This window comes from Bos taurus, chromosome 13 (genome assembly GCF_002263795.3).
Source record: "Bos taurus isolate L1 Dominette 01449 registration number 42190680 breed Hereford chromosome 13, ARS-UCD2.0, whole genome shotgun sequence".
NCBI classification, from domain to species: domain Eukaryota; kingdom Metazoa; phylum Chordata; class Mammalia; order Artiodactyla; family Bovidae; genus Bos; species Bos taurus.
Window position 1 is genome coordinate 18,687,116 of NC_037340.1, and position 23,340 is coordinate 18,710,455.

At 40.0% G+C, this 23,340-nt stretch overlaps 1 protein-coding gene across 19 annotated transcripts in view; it reads left to right on the forward strand.

Annotated features, from left to right (window-relative positions):
• PARD3 (par-3 family cell polarity regulator) overlaps positions 1–23,340 on the forward strand; it is a 597,553-nt gene that overhangs the window by 201,341 nt on the left and 372,872 nt on the right. For all 19 annotated transcript variants that reach the window (XM_059892900.1, XM_010811174.3, XM_010811183.4 and 16 more), the window contains exon 3: positions 19,785–19,965. In XM_059892900.1, coding sequence (XP_059748883.1) covers positions 19,785–19,965 — 181 coding nt within the window. The remainder of the gene's footprint in view (positions 1–19,784; positions 19,966–23,340) is intronic.

Below are 23,340 nucleotides of genomic sequence, written 5' to 3' on the forward strand. Positions count from 1 at the left end.
TGTATTTTGAAAAGTGTGAGTGGTGAATAGGAAGTTGGTTTCTGCTTGTGTTTTCCTGGCTTTTTTTTTTTTGTTTTTTTCTGCTTTATTTCTCTCTTTCTGGTCCTCTCTTTCTTATTTACTGCCTTCGGTTTTAGGATTTTTTAGTCAACTCTAGTAACTTACTCTGGTGATTTTGATGATGGAAGGACCGTCAAGTCAAAAGATCTGAAACTGTTGGCTTCTTCACAATGTGTAGAGATTTTGTACTTTCTGAGTAAGGATTTACAAATTATGAAACTGTCCTGCCTTGCTCTATCTTTTTGTTAGTTTGTGACAACATCCTTTATTCTCTTTTAGTTTCACACCTCTCTGAAGTGAGCATCGTAATTTTTATTTTTAGGAAAAAAATTGGAACTAAGTTTTAACTGTGTCCATTGAGAAGCTATTGTTACATTCATTTCTTAAGTATTAGCAGACTCTGCTTACAGTGGTGCACATATGTGTCCTATAGGAATGACCCCCAGATGGTGTGAAATACAACTCAGTTAGTGGCCTTGAAACTTGTGACTGTCTCCAGGGTTGGCAGTGGTGACATTTGCGACTAGATTGTTCTTGGCTGTGTGGTCTGTCCTGTATGTTGTAGGAGGTTTCGTGGTTTTCCCTGACCTGTACCACCTAGATGTCGATAGCACCCTCCTGGAGTTATGACAACCGAAAGTGTCTCCTGTCAATGTCCCCTCAACAAGTCCCCTATAGTAAAAGGTACTCTTGGCTTGGCAGCCAGATGAAGAAAAATGTAAACTTGTAAACAGCCTCCCTGCATAAGATGTATGTTGATATTTTCTATTCTTTCCTATTCCATTTCATTAGTCCCATACCATTTTATTTAAAAATTCTTGTAAGCATATTTTTCTAGTAGGTCCCTAAGGCACTTAGTTTGCACTTAAAACTGTATGTGGGATAATGATTTACTAAGGGTTTTCTTAAAGTGAGGCACCAGGCTGAAGAACATGCTTTTCCGGGGCTATCAGTAGCTGCTACGTGCAGAGATGGTTCTGAAAAGTAGCACCAGGTGAGGCAGCAGAACTGCCCAGGGCCCCTCCAGCCTGTGATCCAATGCATACCACCCAAGATGAATGGTTCTGGTCTAGAATTGTGGCTGCCATGGTGTAGGAGACATAGTTTATGCTGTTAGCAGGAGAAGGTGTGTTGTTTTGGGCTTCAGGGATTTTGCACACAGTTCACAATGGAAGATGCCTGTGAGGCTCGAATTCATCTGTTGTTGTTCAGTCATTCAGTCATGTCTCTTTAAAGACTCCATGGACTGCAGCACGCCAGGCTTCCCTGTTCTGCACTCGATTCCATCCAACCATCTCATCCTCTCTCACCTCCTTCTCCTCCTGCCCTCAGTCTTTCCCAGCATCAGGGTTGTTTCCAGTGAGTCAGCTCTTCATCTGTAGAGCATCCATAGAACAAGAGAATGTTGTTATTCCTTTAGGGACATAGATTAGATCTTGGGGTAGAGGGTTTTTTGAGTCTCATCCCACAACATTTAGTTGCATTTCTCTAAAGGAAGCATTTATGTTATGTGTGTGTGCGTTGGAAGCTCTTCCCTTCTCTTTGCATTTGTTTTTCTTATGCAGATACTGTGTGTGAAATATCAGTTATGCACAGTTATGTCCGAGATGATGATCCTTCTAGGCCACAAGTAAGAAACCTTCCGACTGCCTTAAAAATAATGTGTTAAGATTCAAAAAGAAGCATTAACTTTATCTCCTGAAAAATCAGCTCCTGCATTTTCAACATTCTTTTGAATGTATCTTTATGGAACGTTTTAGTTATTTAATTTTTTTGGATAATTTTTTTTTCCTTTAAAATTTTACCTGTATCTCAGATTAAAGCTATGAGAGCTTGCGAAAAAGTTGCTATGGTGACTATATATTTAGGCTTTCTTCTCTAATTTAGGAATGGATTTGCGGTCTAAAACCTTATTTTAAAATCAGTTATTCGGAACTGTTACTTTTTCCACAGAAACAGTATTGAAAGTAATAGTTAGGTTTTAGACTCAAGCAGAAAACTTACTTAAACCAGAAAGTAAAGGAAATTTCATATACTCAGTTTTTTCCCTCATGAATTCTCCAATAAGAAGAAGTTTAGCAGATGGTTTGTTTGTTTTGTGCTTTTTCTTACCTTATTGTTATTTAGTCAGTCAGCCATGTCTGACTCTTTATAACTGCATGGACTGTAGCCTGCCAGGCTCTTCTGTCCCTGGGATTTCCCAGGCAAGAATACTGGAGTGGGTTGCCATTTCCTTCTCCAGGTGATCTTCCTGACCCTGGGATTGAACCTGCATCTCCTGCATTGGCAGGAGGATTCTTTGCCTCTGAGCCACCAGGGAAACTCCTTTTCTTACTTTATAGGATTTGAAATATAGGGTGTATTGAACCACAAGGGGCTTTGGAGGATTTATTCATTCCTGTAGTAAATATTTACTGTGTCCCTACTATTTGCAAGGCACTGGTTGAGACCCTAGCATCAAATAAAACGATGCTAGTCGCTCCCCCAGTGCCTACTGGCAGTGGGGAGCTGACCTCTAATTTCATGCCCTGGGAATGAGGTAGGAGGCCAGGAAGGAGGCTGCCTTGAGGCCTTGTCCTCCAATGGCTAATAGAACCTTGGAAAAGGGGCTCTGGGGTTCCTGAAGCCTCTGCTCCATCAACCTGGCTCCCAAATTTCCCTTCTAGCTGTCTGTTATGCACGGGAGCCATTCCTGAGCTCTGCCATCCTGACGTCGTCCTCGTTCTTCTTTGTCTTCACAGTGTCAAGAGAGCCTAAAGCACTGATGTGCTTGTTGATGTCTAACATCCAACGTATTTGTAATGTTCATTGGTTTCTGTGGTGTGAATGCTTTACTGCAGCCAATTTCAAGAACCAGTGTGATGTCAGTGAGTGTGAACTTGGAAACACACTGTACATACCATTTTGTAGTATTTCTGCTCTTTCCCAGGTGGCTCAGTGGTAAAGCATCCACCTGCCAATATAGGAGCCAGAGGAGACACGTGTTCAATTTCTGGGTCAGGAAGATTCCCTGGAGGAGAGGATGGCAACCCACTCCAGTGTTCTTGCCTGGAGACTCCCATGGACAGAGGAGCCTGATGGGCTACAAAGAGTTAGACTCAACTGAGCACAGATGCATGGATGAGGTAGATATATACATATCCTCAGATGACACATAGCAGTGAAATGCAATCATGTAAATAGAAAGGGATATCTTCCATGAAACTGGTCCCTGGTGCCAAAAAGTCTGGGCACCAGTGATCTGCACAGCCTGCTGCTGCTGTTCTGCTCACCCAGTGTTTGCAGTATCCAGCTGAGCACTGACGGTGCAGAAGCCACAGCATCTGGGGTCCAGCCCCCGAGCTCATCCTCCAGGAAGTGGATTGGAGTGGAGAGCTTCCTCTGAAGATCTGATTCCCAGGGGCACTTCATTCCAATTGCTCAGAGTTGTGTCTTAACAAAGCTTCTTTCCTTTCAACTCCTGAGACAGCTTCAGTGAGATTCTCATCAATCAGGCCTGTTTCCTTGCACACTTGTTTACAAGGAGCATATATCTGAGGGACATTATCTGTGGTGGCACCCACGAAGGCGACCGCATTAGGGAAGAGCAGCCAGTCTTCTGGAGCGCCCGTGCATGGTGGCATTCAGCTTTCCTAACTCTCTTGTGGTTTTTAAGGTTCTGCTGGGAATGTTTGAGAATAGGAACTCTCAATCACTAATTTCAGAGGCTTTCCATTAGTATTTATTTTATTTACTATTTATGGATTGGTAGCACTGCATGGCAGGCATGTGGGTCTTAGTTACCCAATCAGGGACTGAACCCACACCCCTTGCCTTAGAAGCAGAGCCTTAACCACTGGACTGCCAGTGAGTTCCCTTCGTTCATATTATTTTCTGCAGGCAAACTAATAATTGAGTTGAACTTATGTTTTAATCACTTTATGTGGAAGTTTAATTCAACCTTTCTTGGTGAGAATATTATATATCAAGATTTCACAATCTTGCATAATAGTCTATTTTATTCATTTATTACACTTAGCAATGCCACAATTTATGAAGTGACTTTTCTCCCTTGTAATTTACCACTTACCTAAGTGTGTTTCACTGTCTGACAGGATTGAATCAGGCAAGTTTTAAGGCGGCAGGGATTTATAAATAATGTGCTTCTTCCAAAGAAAAAGCAGCAGCCTATTAATGGTTTGTTTACATGAAATTTGTGTTTATTTCTGGCAATTTTGATGCTAATTGTCTCATCAGATTTGTATTTTAGAATAAACACTGATCTGGCCAGTTGAGGAGTTTGTGTTTTCCTATCTTTTAGGCTATTTTGCAAGCATAGACTGTGTTTACACATCCGAGCCGTGGCCTTTTCTGCTTTTGCTCTCACACCTGTGTAGGCAGACCCTGTGCTGTAGAGTCTCTTGTATGGGAGGCGATTTTATTGTCTGAGCAGTTTCCAGCTTCTGGGTCATTAAGATATTTCCAGTATTTTCCATGGCTTCAGAGATAAAACTGTTGATGAGGCATGTGGGCTCCACAGCATCCACTGGTTGGTCTGCTACTGGATCCAAAACACCAAATGCAGATGGTCTCCCGTTGTTACTTTCTTTTCCGTTGTCTCTCTCACCTTACCTTTCAGTCCTTGGGTCATTGGGATTGCTGTTTTTAAATTCCTTACATCCGATGTATTGAGTATGTTCACTTCCTCAGAGGAGAGCAGGGTGATGTGCTGGGATGATGTGCCCTTCCAGTTGGGGTGAAGTGTCACCACAAAGGTTCCACCCAGGACCGTCAAATCCAGGGTTCAGGACCCCACGTGGTGGTTGGTTTTCTGGGGTGGGTGCTGTCTTCTAAAAAAATTGTGAGATCCTTCTGAAAGGAACCTTGGGGAGATAATGGTTCTGAGCTATGTCTCCTTGTAATGCCTTGGTATAGGATTCGTATCTTTAGAAAACTGAATGGTTGAAGCTATAAAGAGCTTAGTTCTGGTTCTGATTGTCTCCTTGACATCTTTATGTCATTGGAGACATATTGGTTTTGGGAAGGACTACAGCCCATTTCTCCTTTTGTAGATGATGGGGGTGATTGTTAATATTGCTTTAGCCCTTCCCTAGGTTTTCTTATGTTTGGTAAATTTATGTCACTTTTTGATTTGAAAGCATAATAACACTCAGTGATTTAAATGTCTTTAATAGACATGCTTATGTTTGAGGCGGGGATAAACAGTTAGAATATTTAAAATGTTATTACACTATACTGAAACCCTACACATTGGTTCTGCTTTGTGGAAACACAGGTAGTAACTGGAGGCTGAGGTGACTGGTATACTAGATCCCAAAGTGGATCAGCGCTAAGCACTTGGGCTGGATTGTGTTTGGAATATTTCTTCATACTTCTGACAACAGGATACTCTACACTTTTATGCTCACATTTAAAGGAAAAACACTAACAACACTAACTTAATTCCTTTACAAAAACTGGTTTGGGTAATTGTCCTGTAGATTTAGTACCAATACCAACAAAAATGTAAGCATTTTGAGTTCGTTGTACTCAGATTGACTTTTTACAGCCTAAGTGTATTTTCAAAATTATTGCAAATCAGATGCTAGTTTTTTAAAACTGTTTTGCTTTAACATTGTTCTTCTTGAGTATCTGTTGCTGCCCTTAGCAAGGCCCCTCTGCTGTTGGCCATGATGGAGGGTGTGTCCTGGGCAGTATCCTGCAGGGTTTGAAGCCAAACCATTGGTCTGAAATGCGCGTGGGCAGTTCTGCTACATATAAGCAGTGCTGGATCAAAGCCAGTTAATGCAACCCGATCGGTTTCCCTTCCACTGTTTGTTTGTTTTTCTAATGTGGACCATTTTTAAAGTCTTTATTGAATTTGTTACAATATGGCTTCTGTTTTATGTTTTGGTCTTTTGGCTGTAAGACATGTGGGATTTTAATTCCCTGACCAGGGATCAAACCTGCACCCCTTGTGTTGGAAAGTGAAGTCTTAACCACTGGACCACCAGGGATGTCCCTGCCAGTATTGAGTGGATGCTCTTTGTATTTCGAGGCTAAGAAGGGTCAGCTCCTGTCATTTAGTATAACTTGGTTGTTATTGCTGTTACTGTAATCACACTTTTTAAATAGTTAGGAATTTTGTTTATGATTCTCTTGCTGCTGCTGCTGCTAAGTCACTTCAATCATGTCCGACTCTGTGTGAGCCCATAGATGGCAGCCCACCAGGCTCCCCTGTCCCTGGGATTCTCCAGGCAAGAACACGGGAGTGGGTTGCCGATTCTCTTATTCTAATCCGTGTAAAGTAAAACCTTATTTCTAGGTTTTAACATTTAATATCTAGGTTTATAAATAAATTTAATTTAAATTAAATTTATAAATAAATTTAAATTAAAACCTATTTATACTAGGTTTTAACATTTAACATTAAAATATTTATAGAGTAAAATGAGAAGATGAAGCAGAAAAAGTAGCAGGGGTGTGCTTCAAGGAAATAAAAAGAATTTGAGGATATTGAGAAGAGATGTACACTCTGATACTATATAACTGTGGTTATCAGAGTGATGTGATGGAACTTAAGAAATATGAATTGGTATTTAATTGAATGTTAGAAAATGTGTTTTAAATTCTGTCTTCATTGTCTTAGAGGGGAGATCTGTGAACCTACTGAAATTACATCCAGAATGCAATGTGTCTGTGCAGTTTTGTTCTGTGGAGAAGGTTCATTCATTCATTGCTTGCCACATAGTAGGTGTGTGGTGTGAGTACAAGAATAAAGCTAGCTTATGATCTTTAGCCTTATGATCTGGTGTAGCATTGTATAATCAGCAACACGTTGTGATCCTTCTTAGAGGAAAGGCAGAAATCACAGCTGGAGGGTTAGGGGCTCTAGGAATATGCAAGACCCCTTGTTTTGCATCAGTCTGCTGTTTCCTGGGATTCTAGACGCAGCTAGTTGAAACGTACTTCTGGCTTCTGAGAATAATGAGACCGGGATGTTAGGGTGTTGAGAAGCAGGAAGACGGTAACGGGGGCAGTTGGTCTGATGCCTTGGACTGAGGTGCATGCTGCGCTGCTCACTTCTCTCCTCTCGCAGGCTGTGTTTTTCTGGGTGTGTGAGCAGAGGGGTGAGGTTAGGACATGGGGCCCAGAGGACTTGCAGTGACTCAGCTGCTGGTATTAGCTTGCCTACACTTCTCAAAGGGGTTGCAAAATCATGCAACGTGACATTAATTCATCATGTATTTATTGCAGCATCTTTCAGACAGGAGCAGGGTGGAACACAGAGGTTAAAGAAATAGACCCTTTCACAAAAAAGCCAAGAGCTGTTTACAGAATCCTCATTTGTTGAGACAAGCATATTATGAAGATGAATTACCTACTTAGTGTTATTTGAACAAATATCTGAGTATCTATATTTTGTATATCAGTGGACTAAAAATTTAGCTTTTTCCTATTCTTTTATTATTCATCCCCTATCAGTAAAATTATTTTAGCACGAGTGTTACGGTAACTTTAGGTCCCACTTGTTGAAAATATATATCGATGTCACCTTCCTTGAGAAAGTGCTAATGTGCCTCCTCGTGGTAGTTCAGTACTACTTATCATGACTCCGTGACACTCTCCTCTTCCTGGCTTCTGCGAAACCATGTTTCCTTGAGTTTACTTCTATTCGCTAGTCAATTCTTAAATTTCTTCCAAAGTGAAATTGGAGGAAGAGAAGAGAAGCCTGCCATCTCAGCTTTGTGCCTGTTTGGTTTGGAGTTCCCTACATGTTCCACATCCAGACTGGGACCTTAACTAAACTCCTGGTTTCACCCACCACCCACTGATGACATCGCCAGTTCCGTATCTTTAACCTTGAACTCCCCTTCCCATCCTGGAACCCCATCTCCAGGTGTCTCCTGGGAGCTTAATCCAGTGGGTACCTCAACTGAAGGCATCATCTTTTGTCTCAAACTTCTTTGTCCTTGTCCTTGCCCCCTGACCAGCCACCCAAGGCAGACAAACCTAGAGATCTCAGGTTCAATCCTTTCCTCCACAGTGGCCCCATCTACCAAGTACCAAAGCCTTTGAACTAAGTCTCAATTCTGTATTTTCATAATTATTTAATTGTCTTTTTACTCCACTGCTTTCCCATGAGTCTAACCTCTCCTGACTTCATTATTGGGCTAACGAGTTGTGTTTACCCTTCCAGTCCTTTCTCCAAACTCCTCCAAACCTTCTGCAGAATAAATGCAGATCACACTGCTGTGCATTCATGGTTTCCTTGTGGCAGCCCTTCATCTCCCTCCCTTGATAGCCTCAATCTCTTGATGCTCTCTCTCTCAAATCATCAGGGTAGCTGACATTTATTAAATACTTGTAACCTGCAGGAACTTCCAAACACGTGGTCAGAATTAAATACACATGAAACAGTCCTGTGCAGAGCAGAGACAAGAGTGAGGCGGAGCTGTCCAGGCCCTCCAGCTGGGGGTCATCTCTATGAGCCTCACCCATCCCGGGAAACCCATCCGGGACAGGCAGTCTCACCCTATTGAAATGAGTGGAGGACACTGCACATGATGGGTGACCTTGACTCGAACCCCTATTCCAGGTCCACGGTGGGGAAGTTTTCTGTGAGACGTAAATGGAAGTAGAGAGCTTGGCTATCTTTAGAATACATTCTCCTAGAAGTTAAGCTTTCCAAACTCTTTGTGCTTGTCTAAATCCATTAGGTGGCACTGGATTTCAAAAGATTTTTGTGCAGTTTTAGTATTAAAGCAATCTGTGGATTGGGGGATATGTTTAACTTCTAAGGTATTTCTTTTCATCTGTCAAATACAGGGGAGAAAGGATTGACACACAATTAGTATTTATTCTGTGTTCTTTTTTTTTTTTTTTAAACAGTACTAAGCAAGTTATACTAATGAAGAGTTGTTATAAAGAATTTTATTATTTAGTTACTTTTTGAATAAACCTGCCAGCTGATTAAAATGAACCTAATTTAATCAGCATTGTGTTGCATACTGAAGATAATTTGGGATAATGTCAAGGACACGTTCTCTCTTCTTTGTGGAAGGTGGTGAGATAATGAGTGTAGCAAAAAGGAGTCAGAACATGTTTGAAGTTTTTCATCTCTGCCTCTGGCTGGATATTTAAAAATCACACTTTGTCTTTTTGCATGCAAATTAATCTGAAAGGCATTTTGTAATGTAACATTAGAGTTATATTTTACAAAACAAATTTGTTGAACTCTGATCTTTTGCTAATATTGGCTTGTGGTTGTCAGAATGAAGACTGACTCTGTTACGAATCAGCATAAAGCCAACTTTCATTCCGAGCTTGGAGGGAGCAGAAGTGATGGGTTTGATGCGTTTTCAGTGGGAAAGAAATCACCGAGAAGCGGTGACTCCCAGTTCTTTCACTGTCACCTTTTCTGACTCACCTTTTTTCTCCTGTGTCCCCTGCTGCTCCTCAAAGTCAGTGCTGTAGAATCTTCTGAATTTCTGTCTGTTAAAGCAGTTAAACTCTCTTTTTTTCCGATGATGCCTTTTAGTTGGAAGCTAAGCTATCAGTGGGAGTCTGGTTCAAATTGTGAAGTCAGCAGTTAAGGGATTACTAACCCTGAGTAAGTCCCCTATACAAATGGCAAGTTGCCTTGGAAACAGGCTGGTTCCTTTAGTTGGAAGTGTGATATTGTCTGTAAATGCCGGGGATGATGGTTTTTACCTTTATTGCACCACCTCTAGGACTAGCGTACTGAGAGGCTTTCTGCTTGACTCCTTCTCAGTACTGATGCCTTGATGGAGCCAGAGCCAAGTTTTCATTTCTTGTGCTTTTAATTTTAAACACAACCTGCAAAATTTAGAACTAAGGAAGCAATCCTTTAAATTTCTATTTTAGGATAGGAAATTCTCCTTTGCTGATTGCCAAAAAAAATGAAAGTACTATGGCTCCCTGGATTTGACTGGCAAGGAATTTTAGTGATGAGTCATATATTCAACAGTGGGATCAGCAATGGGTGATTAGGGAGAGGATCCCTGTGAATGCATTGTTCTGTTAGGTGGTTATTTTGATGAATCGGGTGGGTTTCTCCTGGGAGCCTGGAATCACCTGATCTGCAGTCCATCGAGCACAGAGTCAGGGCGTAGGTTGGTGGGAGGCTGTGCTTGTGACTTGAAGCTTAAATGCATCCCTGCTTCCCTCTTATGTAGATGTTTCTCTCATGCTAGATGCAGGGGTGGTGAGGGCATATGGAGACAAGGCTTTCAGGCCAGTGGAAGAGGCACTGGCTGAATTTAACCTGGCTAGCTGAGGAGGTAAAAAGACTAGAGGGTCTTCCTGGTGGAGGTCTCAACTTGGTTTCTGCAGGCTCTCCAAATGGAGGCAGAAGTTCTGAAGTACAGGATGGTAGGATGAGCTCTTACGTCTCATGACCCAGTGGTCCTGCGTGGGTAATTGTGGTGCTGTGTTTCTGGGCTGAGCAGTCACATTGCAGCTGTCATCCCTTAGGTGTGTGTGTTGGGGTTTGGGGAGAGTTGAATCTGGTGCCCCAGAAATGACACATCTTTGTGGGACAAAGAAGGGAGGGTCACTCAGGCATACTTACTCCTCAAAGCTCAGGTGGCATAGTTGGGGCTGTGGGTTTTGGTAGTGAACCTTTAAATCACAGGTATTGACAGAAAGGCTCTCTCTGTGTGTCTTTTCTATGTGTGCGTATGATTTTGGCTTGCCATTGTGTCTGTCTGTTTCCTGTGTGATGTTGGGCTTTTGGTTAATAAAATATACATTTTTAAATTTAGATCCCTAATCCCCAGACCACGGCATTCATGAAGGAGTCACTCTTGGTGGGATCTCTAATTTGTGATTTGTTGATGCAGCTGTTCCTGAGTCAATATGTAACACTTATTGATTGTCAAGCTAAATTGTGTACAGAATAAAACAACTTGTGGTTGAATCCTGTCTCCATACCTTGCTGATTTTTGGAGAGATGTATGTGAGAAGGTTGGAAGAGTGGCAAGGTGGCAGGGGGCTACCCATGGATGAGGACCTGCTGCCTCTCAAATCTTAAGCTCCGGAGCTGGAGGTGAAGACAGATTGAGGTCAAGGCTCCTGGTACTGTGCAGGGAAAGGACTCCCACTCTTTGCTGTTCCTAGCTTAGCCAGGAGGAAAAATAGCTAAGCCTTCAGTGTGCTTATGGCATTTAGAGTTCTTTTCTAAGCTTTGGGCTCTTTTGTTTTGATCATTCGTTTTTTGTTGTTGGTGTCTTTTTTTTTTTTTTTTTGCATCAGACAAGATACACTTAGTTCTTGAAATGCTGATGAAGCAGAGAATTAATCTTGCATACATAACATTTAAAGTTTTTCTGTGGCAAACTTGAGATTCTCTGTCTGCCATGAGTTAGCTGTTATCAGCATTACTACTATTATAAACCACCATTGGTGCAAATATATTCTTTTACTAACGTTTTGCTTACTCGACCAGTAAAAACAGTAGCTTTGTTTAAATGAGTTTTTAATGAACCAGGAGAGCAAGTAAGGCTCAGAGAATAGCTAAGGATTTAGTGTTGCCCCGTCTTTAAAATGAATTCAGTCATTAGAAAGCTTATGAATTGATTTAATGGGTGTTTTTGTTTTTTTGTCATGTCTACATAATAATTTGTTATTACATCATTACATTTGATTCTGAGGTTCATATGATTCTTTCCCAATTTTACCATCATCTCTTCAAGGGAAACCTGCATGTGTTGTAAAGTTACAACAAATGCCACCTCCTCCAATTTGGAGTCAACCTATATATGTTTGATTAGCCAGTTTCAAGATTACTTTGTTCTGTCTTACTCTGCAGTCTTGCTTTTTATTAACACTTCAACAATAGTTGTAACCTCATGGATGGGTACAAACAGAACAGTGGCTCTTGGGGATGGGCTTGGGATGGGGAGAAGTTTGCATTGTCTGACAAGTGGGTCAGCCAGCTCATGGCTACAGCATTTGCATATGTTCATTGTGGTTTGCGGTTGACACACTCAAGGCTATTAGTTGAGCATAACTCAAATTGAGAATCTAATTAGTCTGAAGGCTCATTGGGTGACAGAGTGTGTCACCCTGAGGGACAGCAGAATTAAATCCCAGGTCTAAAATGTAAGCTGGGGAGTGTCGTAGGTGAATATATATTTCACTGTGACTTCCGATGAAGCATGATATATTTATTAGGCATCCTGGCACCCCACTCCAGTACCCTTGCCTGGAAAATCCCATGGACGGAGGAGCCTGGAAGGCTGCAGTCCATGGGGTTGCTGAGGGTTGGACACGACTGAGTGACTTCACTTTCACTTTTCACTTTCATGCATTGGAGAAGGAAATGGCAACCCACTCCAGCGTTCTTGCCTGGAGAATCCCAGGGACGGGGGAGCCTGGTGGGCTGCCGTCTATGGGGTCCCACAGAGTCGGACACGACTGAAGCGACTTAGCAGTAGCAGCAGCAGTGACCAAGAGATGGTACCTTCTTAAGGGATGCTGTTGGCTCTTGTGGGACAGTGACTTCGATCATAGACAGGTGGGAGCTTCTGATTGTGATGGTCTCCTTGGTTGCTCAGGTAGCAAGGGAATATCTTATCCCCCTATGTGGTATATTGTTTGAAATGGCACTGTTAAATATTTTTCTCGTTAGTTTCCCTTTTTGTGAGTAGATAACATAATCTGCTAGTGTCTCTTAGCTTTCATTTTTTTTTTTTTTGGCCGTGCTACATGGCTTACAGGTTTTAGTTGTTGGATCAGGGATTGAACCTGGGCCCATGCAGTGAGAGCACTGAGTCCTAACCACTGGATCACCAGGGACTTCCGTAGTTTTTCTTTACTTTTATTTGTGTGCCACAGGTTATCAAGTGTGCTTTATGGGAAACAACTGTATGTGGATTTTTTTTTTAAAGGAATGGATAAAGCAAAATCCAGGAACCTAAATACTTGATCTATTTTACCTTGTTTTTAAAAGTGCTGCCTTGAGTCAAAAGACAAAAAAAAAAACAAGTAAAGGTCTTGATGCGTGTGGACCTAGGAGAAGGAAAAGCCGTTTCTGGAATAGTGATAGTTTAGAACAGTGTGTCACAGAACAGCCTCACTTTTGTCGTGAGGTGCACGCATCTCCAACTACTTGGTTTTTATTGTGATTTTTTGGGAATGCTGCACTGTGCTACAGCTCCCACCTTTGTAATGCATTTTCTCTCTGTTGCGTTTTTTCTTTATAGGCACATCTGCCTATGAAACCTCCCTGCCATTGTTCAGAGGTGTTATTTTACATGATGTCATCATTACTTTGGGGTTCAAAAGCATCATCACCATAGTCTCTTGTTAGGAAGAATATTGAAAAATGTGGCAAGCAAAGTTCCCCACCAGAAGCACAGTCACTCTTTTTTGGTGATTGGTGATTTTGTTTTGATACTGTAGACCAAGTGATTCAGTGAAGTCTGGCTTACTCATATTTCTTAGGTGAAGAAAGGGTCTTGAAGGCATCTTCAAGTTCCTTGTCATTTTTAGTATTTTTCCATATGCGTTGGACCTTCTCCAGGGCCAGAAATATGATGCCTTTCTAAAGAGTTATAGGTCTTTATTTCAAAGTCAAACAATTCAATACATTAATGTTGAACATGCTAAAGACATTCATGAGACCCATAATAATTAACTTTTTCTGGATATATGCAGACTGTACATGAAGAAATCAACAGAGACAGTTGGGTTACTTTAAGGCTAGGGCAGTAAAACAGCTTTAGAGGGTGTGTGGAGCCCAGGCCCAGAGTCTTGGTGACTTCACTTGGACAGCTACTTAAGTCCCCTGCCATTTCCTGTATAAAGATAGAATCCACAAGATCTTTTGATTCTTTAAAAAAAAAAAAAAAAAAATCTGGGACTTCCCTGGGACTCCAGTGATTAAGACTCTGTGCTTCCAATGCAGGGGGCATGGGTTTGATCCCTGGGTCAGGGAGCTAGGATCCCACATGCCATCCCCAACTCCCAAATAAATAAAAGGCTTGTCTGATTAAAACTGAGTGACAATATCTTTAGCGCAATTACCTCAAGTATGTTCAGAAACTTTTATGTAGTGGTATCAAAATAATGTGAACTTGGTAAGGTGGGGTATTACCTGTGGTTTATCCTGAATGAACAGAATTCAATTCCAAGACTTGCAGGTGCTCATAGCCTGGAGATTCCGCGCAGGCCGTGCTGTTGATTTTTTAGATGCTCCAGGGCAGCGAGGTGGGAAGTTAGATTTGAACTTCCAATTTCAGATTCATTGTATACTTCCAGCTAAACTCTAGTCATATGAATCTTTTTGAGTCTCAGTTTTCTTTTCCCTGAAACAAAATGTAAAAAGCTGCTCCATGTTTCTGTGAGGGGTTGAGGCAGGTTGCAGGGCATCTGCAGAAGAACTTCACTCTGTGGTTATTACGATGCTGAATTTTTCCAACAAGCCTTCTCCTTTCGTTTTCCTGTTGTTTTTCCCTCTTATTACTGGTGTCAAAGAACTTTGCCTCAGCTTCCAGTTACTCTTGGAACTCATCCTCAAAATCCCAGAAGTCTGTGTTCATCAACCACCACGATATCGCTTTAATTTTAGGTAACAGTGAGGGTGTGCTTATGTTCTGGAAGCTGATGTGCCTTCTTTCTTATGTGTCCCAAGTCCAGGAGGAGAGGCCAGGGCTTCGAGTAGTTTCCTGTTGTTGCCACAGCTAATTCCCACAGACCAGTGGTTTGAAATACCACACATTTATTAATATCTGTCATCATTTTTGAATAGTATTTATTGGGCTGCATTGAGTCTTGGTTGTGGCATGTGGAATCTTCACTGTGGCGCTCAGACTCTCTGGTTGTGGCACACAGGCTCTCCAGCTGCATTGCACATTTTTAAACTTATAATTTTGTAGGGTAGGGGTCTGACATAGGTAAAATCCATTCTTTCCTGGAGGCCCGAGGGGACAATTCATCCCCTTGCCTTCCGGAGACCCCCACCTTCCGTAAAGGCAGCAGTGTACCATGTGTCTAACCATTGTCACGTTTCTTCTCTGACCACAGCTGGGAAACAGTCTCCATTTATCCAGACTTGTGTGATTAGATGGGGCCCACTGGACAGTCTCCCTGTTTGAAGGTCCTTAATCTGAATCACATCTTCAAGTCCCTTTCGCTGTGGAAGGGCAGTACCCACAGATTCTGAGGACGTGGGTGGGCAGTCATGAGCATTATTCTGCCAACCTCACCACCATCCTCTTTTGAGATGAGGAGACGTAAGGCTTAGGGATGGCAGAGAGGCCAGTGGATTGGGCCAACACCCATCCACGAAGTAAGGTTAGAGCTGGTTTTGATTGTAGTTCTCTCTGATTGTGGGTTCTATGTCCTTATCCACTTTGCTCCATGCAGTTTTTTATTCATAAAAGAGGCCACCCTCGATCCTCAAGTGGTTTACATATGCATTTGCATGCAATGTTTATGACATGGGTTTTCTGCTGTAAGGTTCTGGTGTCTCAGGCAGCTGAAATGACTTGTTCCAAGGGAGGTGGAAATATGTGGCCAAGTTCGGAGTTTTATTTATAGGTGGGTCATCTTAGGTGTTTCCAGGGACAGAGAAGCCCGTTGGGCTACAGTCCACAGGGTCGCAGAGTCGGACATGACTGAGCATCCGTCACTTTCACTTTCGTCATGGCTGTTATCCTAAATTCTCTCTTTTCTTGTGGATACTTTTTGGGTGAATGGATCACAAGAGTGATGAAATAATAACTGTCAAAATTAAAAATGAACTTTCAAAAACAGTCTACTTCATGGGCAGCAGTGAAGGTTCCATCTGTTAAAATATGGGTTTGAGTCATGTTTCACAAATTGAAGAGCAAGACGTTTCCTTTATTTTTTGAAGGGCACGATAGAGTTTTTTAATATGTGATGTTTCTGTGAAGGTCTTGTTTTCTTTTGCTGTGCTACTGTGTATTCTTGTAGAGTAGATTTTCTAAAATTATATATCCTTCCCAATTTAACACAAAATTACTTTATATCTGCACCTGGCATTTAAATTTCGGTTTAAAAGAGAGCTGTAGAATTGTATGTTTTTGGCATATTGCAAATCACCAACTGTGATTCTGCCACTGAAATTCAAACAGCATTTGTTCATGACACAGTCCAGATTTTATAATACTTGTGTTTTCTAAAAATGCTGGAGATAATTATTGAAACTAATATACGTGTGTAAGTTCTTCCATCATGTGTGGCATTTAAGGACTTGTTCTCTGTAATTTTCAATCTCCATTTTCCGTTTGCAGAAAGGACTTTATTCTTAGGAGAACACATCATTGTGAAAAGTTAATAACAAAACTTGAATTTCATTTGCTTCCAATTAAGCGCCAAAATGTCAAAACTTAATATCTTCAAAATGCATATGAAGCCACACACCTTGTAAGAAGTCTGATGAAATTAAAATCAAGTACAGAAATTCAAAATCCCGATGAAGAGCTTGAAATGAATATTCGTAGCTTAGCAGGGTTACCAAGGAACCTTGACTTTTAGTTTTATTTCCCACACGGAAATTTTTAAATTGGATGTTATGAGAGGGATGAGCAATCTAGTGCAGAATCATCAAACTATGGCCCATGGGTTAAGTTTGGTTCATTATCTGCTTTGTAAATAAAATTTTATTTAAACACAGTCACTGTCATTTATTTATGTTTTGTGAATGGCTATTTTCATGATAGAATGCAAAGTAGAATGTTGTGACAGAGACTATATGACTTGCACAGCTCCAAAAATATTTAGTCTCTGTACATTTTTAGAAAAATGTTTGCTGACCCTGATCTGTAGAATGTCTATTTTTAATCAGAGGAGATGCTTGTGAGATAAACAGGTTGATAATGTATACATATATATACCGTTTGTGAAAACTAGTGTATACATACAAATACTTTTCCATTTTTTACAATTGCTAAGGATTTCTTTTCCCACTGATGTTGCTTATTATAAGGTTGAGTGGCCCAACTCCTCATCCGACTTTAATTTCTTCTTACACTTAGCCTTCCTTCAGATTGTTTAATCAGCTAATTATATAAGATGCCACAGCAGGATTCTGAGCTTCCTGTTTGTCTACATATCTCGATGACCTTATGGTGGTTTTCTTCTTTGTCTTATCAATTGATGGATGTAAATAGAATTAATTAAAACTGTAATTATAAATACTTTTCACCATCTGTGAATTCTTTCAGTCTGTTAGCTAAAAGGAGTTGAAAAGGCTTGGGTTGGAAGCTGAAGGCTTGGTTCTTTTGGGGTGTGGCCCTGTCTCTTCTTTCCTTGGAACGCTAAGCTGAGTTTTCTAGGCATGAGGTTGGAGGGTGAACGGCCAGGTGTTCTGTGCCATGGAACTTTTGTCTTCTTTGAGATTTTGAAGAAGCGCTGCCACTCTCTAGTTGTAAGAAGAAATAGAGTGAGTTGAATAGAATTTATACAGTACTTGGTAATACTGTATTATGAAAGTTTTCAATTTTCAGAAAAGTTACAAAAATAGTACAGAGTGTTTTCATGTACTCTTCACCTATCCCTAACGTTAACATCTGACATAACCACAGTATCGTTATCAAAGTAAGGAAACGAACAGTACTGTACATACCACTGTTAGCTAGTACATACCACTAATCTATAGCTCTCATCTGATTGCCTCTTTTCTACTAATGCCCGTTTTCTAGTCCAGGATCCAGGCAAAGACCTCATACTGCATGCAGTTTGTATTTCTCCCCAGTCTCCTCCAAGGTGCATGATTTGGTCAGCCCTTTACTTTCCTAGTCTTGATATTTTTAAAGAACAGGAGTTATTTTATGGAATGTTCCTTAGTTTGGATTTGTCTGTTGTTTCCTCATGATTAGAGCAAAGTTATGTGTTTTGGGCAGGAGTACCATGGAAGTAACGTCATATACTTCTTGGTGTATTTTTCACAGAGTACATGCTGTCAATATGTCTTATTACTTAGCTAAATGCTGTCTGCCAAGTTTCTGTCCTGCAAGATACTATTTTCTCTTTTTAATTAAAAAGCATCTTATGGGGAGATACTCTGAGATATGCCCACCTCTGATCATATTCTTACAATTAATGTTAGCATCCACTGGTACATCTTGCCTGCAACAGTTCTGACTGTGGAGATTGCCTAGTGATGAGTTCTCTCTATTTTTTCCATGTTTACTAATTTGGATGCTCCAGTAAGGAAGAGCTGTCCATTCTCCATCATTTATTTCTTTGATTATTTGATTATGTCATTATGGACTCAAGGAGGTTTAGTTTTCTCTTGAGTTATAATCTAATGCTATCATTATCTGTTTACAAGTGTCCCAGATGGCTTTGGTGATTCAGAGCTCCTTCAGGTTGGCCCCTGATTCCCTTAAATGTTCTCTCTAGCATCATAAGGTGTTTCAGGCTCATCATGTATTTTTCTTACCCTGCCCCTGGAGTTAACTGTTTTTCTGCGGACTTCTAGTTCCTTTACTGGAAAATGGTATTAGAAACCAAGATTTGGTCATTTGTATCCATTGGTTCTTGAGTCAGTAACTTGACATTGAAGCAATGTCATTGCTTTAAGGATCTCTCAGTGGACAGAACTAGGACACATGTGTGGTCTGCACACCACACATGGATTCACACCCATCTTGCCTGCCTCCCTACCTACTTATGAAAACCTTGAGTTCATTTCGATGCCTCCAATTCAAATCGAATACTACAGTTAATTTCCTTTTTTTGTCACTTCTGTTTCTGAACTTTGTAAGAACTTTGGCTCTCATTATCCAAAATATTTTTCTTTTTCATTCATTCTTGAGGTGTGTGTGTAGTAGGGGGAGGAGGAGAAGGAATAGTAATAGTAGTAGTAATGGTAGGAGTAACATGAATTTCTAAACCATATGCTTATGGGAAACAAGCTTACTAATTGAATACAATGTTTCTGTTCCTGTCCTTTTTCCTTTAGATGTACTTTAAACAGTGAAAATAATTTTACAGAGTTACTTAGTTCTTTTCTTCCCCACCCTTTTCTGTGTGGTTGTGTTTTTCATTTGTATCAGGTTTATTTGATTGTGTTCCATTTTAGATTATCCGGCCTCCAGACCCTCACCTTGCCTCTTGGTTGATTTCAATTATTTATTTGTTTTAAATATTTTAATTACTATGATGGCTCTAAGAGTCAGAGTTACAGAAAAATATGTTCAGGAAAGTGTCACCACCCCATTATCTTCATTACCTGCTCCCATTCTCTTTCTTTCAGCCTTGTTCCCTCATTAGGCTACCAGCCTCATTAGTTTCTTTTATCCTTCCCGTGTTTCTTATGCACCATGAGCAGATGCTTTATGACAGTTCATATCCCCTTTTCCCACATGAAGGGCCCCTTATTACCCTATGCTGTGTATACTACATGTCGTATATATGTATGTGTATTTATATATAGGTATTTGCACTTTCTTTTCCGCTTGATATACTATCTACGAAAAGATTTAAATCCACTCTATCCCCTTTAGCATTCTGTGACACAAAACCGTTGTATTATTTTCCACCTGTAGAATTTTGGATATGAAATGTACAACTTAGAAACGTAAAAGTTTCAAAACCCAGGGCAAGCCTATTTCTCTAAAGTTCCTCTTCCTAAAATGTAACATTCCCGGGTGTGTAAATCTCACTATTTACACCAAAGATGGTGTAAGTTTGGGGTTGTCCTTTTAAATGCCTTTGTATATAACTGCAAATTCACCTGTCATTTCTAGCTGGTAGCTGTGTTTGATGAGCAAGACCCACATCATGGAGGTGATGGCACCAGTGCCAGCTCCACGGGCACCCAGAGCCCAGAGATATTCGGCAGTGAGCTTGGCACCAGCAATGTCTCAGCCTTCCAGCCTTACCAAGCAACAAGTGAGATCGAGGTCACCCCTTCAGTCCTCCGTGCGAGTAAGTGCATATTTCATCTTCATTTACAGGGATGCCAACTTTTGTTATTCAGGCATGCTCCTGTGAATGGAATTCATTATCTGTTTAAAATTGATTAAGTTTAGAATCTGGGCAAATGTCTTTTGCAAGAGAGATAAGTAAGATTCTTTACATTTTTGGATTGAGCTTAGATTACTTTGGACTGGTAAACTTTTAATAGCTCACTAAAGATCAATAAGGATAATATAAAGTTATATTACTTGAATTTTTCTTCCTATGTATTTTGTCTGAATGCTAGAACAAATGGAAGTAATCAAAAGCCTTCCATTGAAACAAAGCAGAGCATGTTTGATTGACAGTCAACTTGGTTATAATCGTTTCTTGATCTTTATCTGGAGGGGGTCTGCGTTATCTTCAGGGATCTGGAAGAGCTGCTATGAGATACCATCTCAAAGAAAGAAAATATCGGACTTAGTGAGTTTAGAGTAGAAATCCTAGGATGCAGAGTGCCCAGGTTCCAGGACACTAGCTTGAAGAATTCTGTAGCCACTCCTGCCATTCCTTCACTTCTTTTACTCACAAATGTGAAGAATGTCTGCTGAATATACTATTTAGTGTTTGTAATTGTATAATCTTATCATTGAGCAGTTGGTAAGAGAAAGAAGGCCTATTTCAAGAAATTTATGTTAGAAATCACTTATCTTTTAGGCACATCTAATTTAGAAACATTTAAGTTTTCAAGTAGAAAATTTAATCTTGTGTGATATTATTGGTAGTCTTCAGTGGATCTTCACATAGAGATTTGGAATGATATATAAAAGTAATATATAGAATATAGTTAGATAATTTTGAAAATATGCAGTTTTTTCTTGCAAAATGTATCTTTGTCCCCACTTTCTGTATTGGTAGCAGTCCACAGCATCTTGGTAATTTGCTTCTAGATATTTATAAACTATTTCTGCTCCCACTGTCCCTTGAAGATATATACATACACACACACATATATTAATATGTATACATATGTATTATTATATTACTATATAATATCTCCATATTTCTGTCTGTCTATGGAGAATAAGGAAAGAACATCAATTTAATAGTTAACACATCTGATGATCCAAAATGTGACATGATGTGTACCATGTGTACACATGTGAAGTAATATGTAGGGTGTGCATAGGTCATTTTCTTTTATTATATACTGACTTAAAAGTCCATGCTTCAATGATTTTCTGCTTGGAGCAAATGTGTTTAAAAAATGGATTGCCTAGTTTCAATTTAAAGAAAATTTTAATTAAATAATAGTGAAAATATTCATAGGTGCCTGATGTTTGGAAAGCAGTGTCTTTATGTGAGTAATTACACCAATATATATAATGAAGTACAGAGTTTTTTGTTGTGTTATTGTAGTTTTTTTATTCATGTGTTTTATATAGTAGGATACACCTTAAATTTAGATATGTGCTGGAAGAAAGGCCAGTCCTATCTTTAAGTTAGGAAGAATTGGAATGGCTTGCTGCCCATCCGTTTGTATCTTTTGACTTCACTGATTCAACAAAATTTCTATACCACCACCACCCACATTTGGCTGGCTCTGTGTGTTAAAATTTTAATGCTGTTTTCAACCCCAAACATCTCTTTTACCTTGTTTTTATTGAGAAAAGGAAGCTATATTTGAAGCATATATGTTGTCTTGTAGCCACCAGTGGGAAAATACACAAATTTTAAGAACAAAAAGCCCTGACTTTTATTTGCTAAGGTTATTTAGATTTTATGTCCTTGGCAGGCATTGGGTAAATGCATGTTAAACATATACTAAATACAAGGTTTGGTGACTATGTACAAGTTACTCAATACATATGAGTCATTTTCTATAGTATTAATACTATTCATTCAGAAATAAAACAAGGGTCAGTCAGTGCTGGCCAGGCTTTGTGCTAGGCGATCAGAGTCTAGGGTTGAGTTAGTAAGTCTTTGCTATCAAGGAGTTTATGTTCAGTGATCTTCCTCATTTTCAGGTATGAAAGGAAAGAAACTAACAATATGTAGAGATCTGTTCAGTCATGCAATAATCAGCTGGACTTAGAGGCATAGTTAATACAGGATTTCAGATAAATAAGCCTCAATACTTATCTTGAAGAAATAAAGTGATGGTTTTTCTACAAATTAATTCACTCATCTCTTTTTTTCTATAAAGAACTGATGGAAGCTAAGAAAACTCTACAAGTATTATTGTCTTGTGATGTGAGGAAAAAAATGAAAATGTTTTATTTTTCTCCCAAAGTTTACTTTTCCTCTTCTGATTAAAAAATATCAAGACATTTGGGCCTCCAGAAGTGCTGTGAGCCCTGGGCAGTGGATCTCCTCTGCCACAGTGAAGAAATCCGGAGGTTTTCAGACCAATAGAGCCATTTTAAGGAGTGGTAAATGAGGAAGGTAATGATTTGACAGCAGACACTTCAAACTGTTGTTCTGGCATCTCTTGGCAGGTTTCTGCATCCTTCAGTCATAGATAGGTATACTTTGATTTAATGATAACCAGATGCTGGTAACCTGTTCTTTTTTTTTTTAAAAAAAAAAACAGACTTTTGATAAGTTTGAGAGTCTACTGTACTTTACACTTTTGACATGAGCTTACTCTGCAGACACTCCTTTCTAGAACATGGTTTAGAGTATTCATGGTTCAGAAAAAGTAAGGCAAAACCACATCAAGCGAGTGGCCTCGCTCGGCTTCAGTTCCTTCATCTCGGGATAACTCTCCTGGGACCGTGAAGAGTAAATGAGATGCTTGAACTCTTGATAGTGTCTGACACATGATGAACACTAGAGTAATGGGAAATTGTAGAAAGGGGATGGTGATAATGACATGTCTTGAGTGCAGACCCAGTTCTGGATGTTTTAAAGGTTTGAGGAGTTACAGAGCCCAAGTATAGAGCATGTGTCTTCCTGGATAGAACATATTGCCTTTCTTGGGTGGGGTAGGGTGGAGTACTCTCATATAGAGTGAAATTGGAACTGTGTTCTCCTAGCCTCACAGTTCTGTCATAGATACTTAGCTTCTTCTGTTTTTAATGTTCACAAATCCAGATTTAGAGAGACTTACTGTGCTCAGGGGCACAATTTCTGGAGCAGATCATTGAGACCAATTCTTATTTTTCTCACTCTATGATGTTTTTTTCCTTTAAAAAAAAAAAAAAAAAAATTTTTTTTTTCTAAAGGCTGTTTATAGGGCCAGGCATTCTGAGGGTAGTCTAGCTTTAGAATGCTGGCACGATTCCTTTTCACCCCAGAATGCTGATTTAGTATTTCCTTTGGAAGAGCCAGACTAAAGATTCAAGATACCTTGGCAGTGGCATTTGCCCTAGTGATGGAAAAAGTCCTAGAAATAAAATTGCT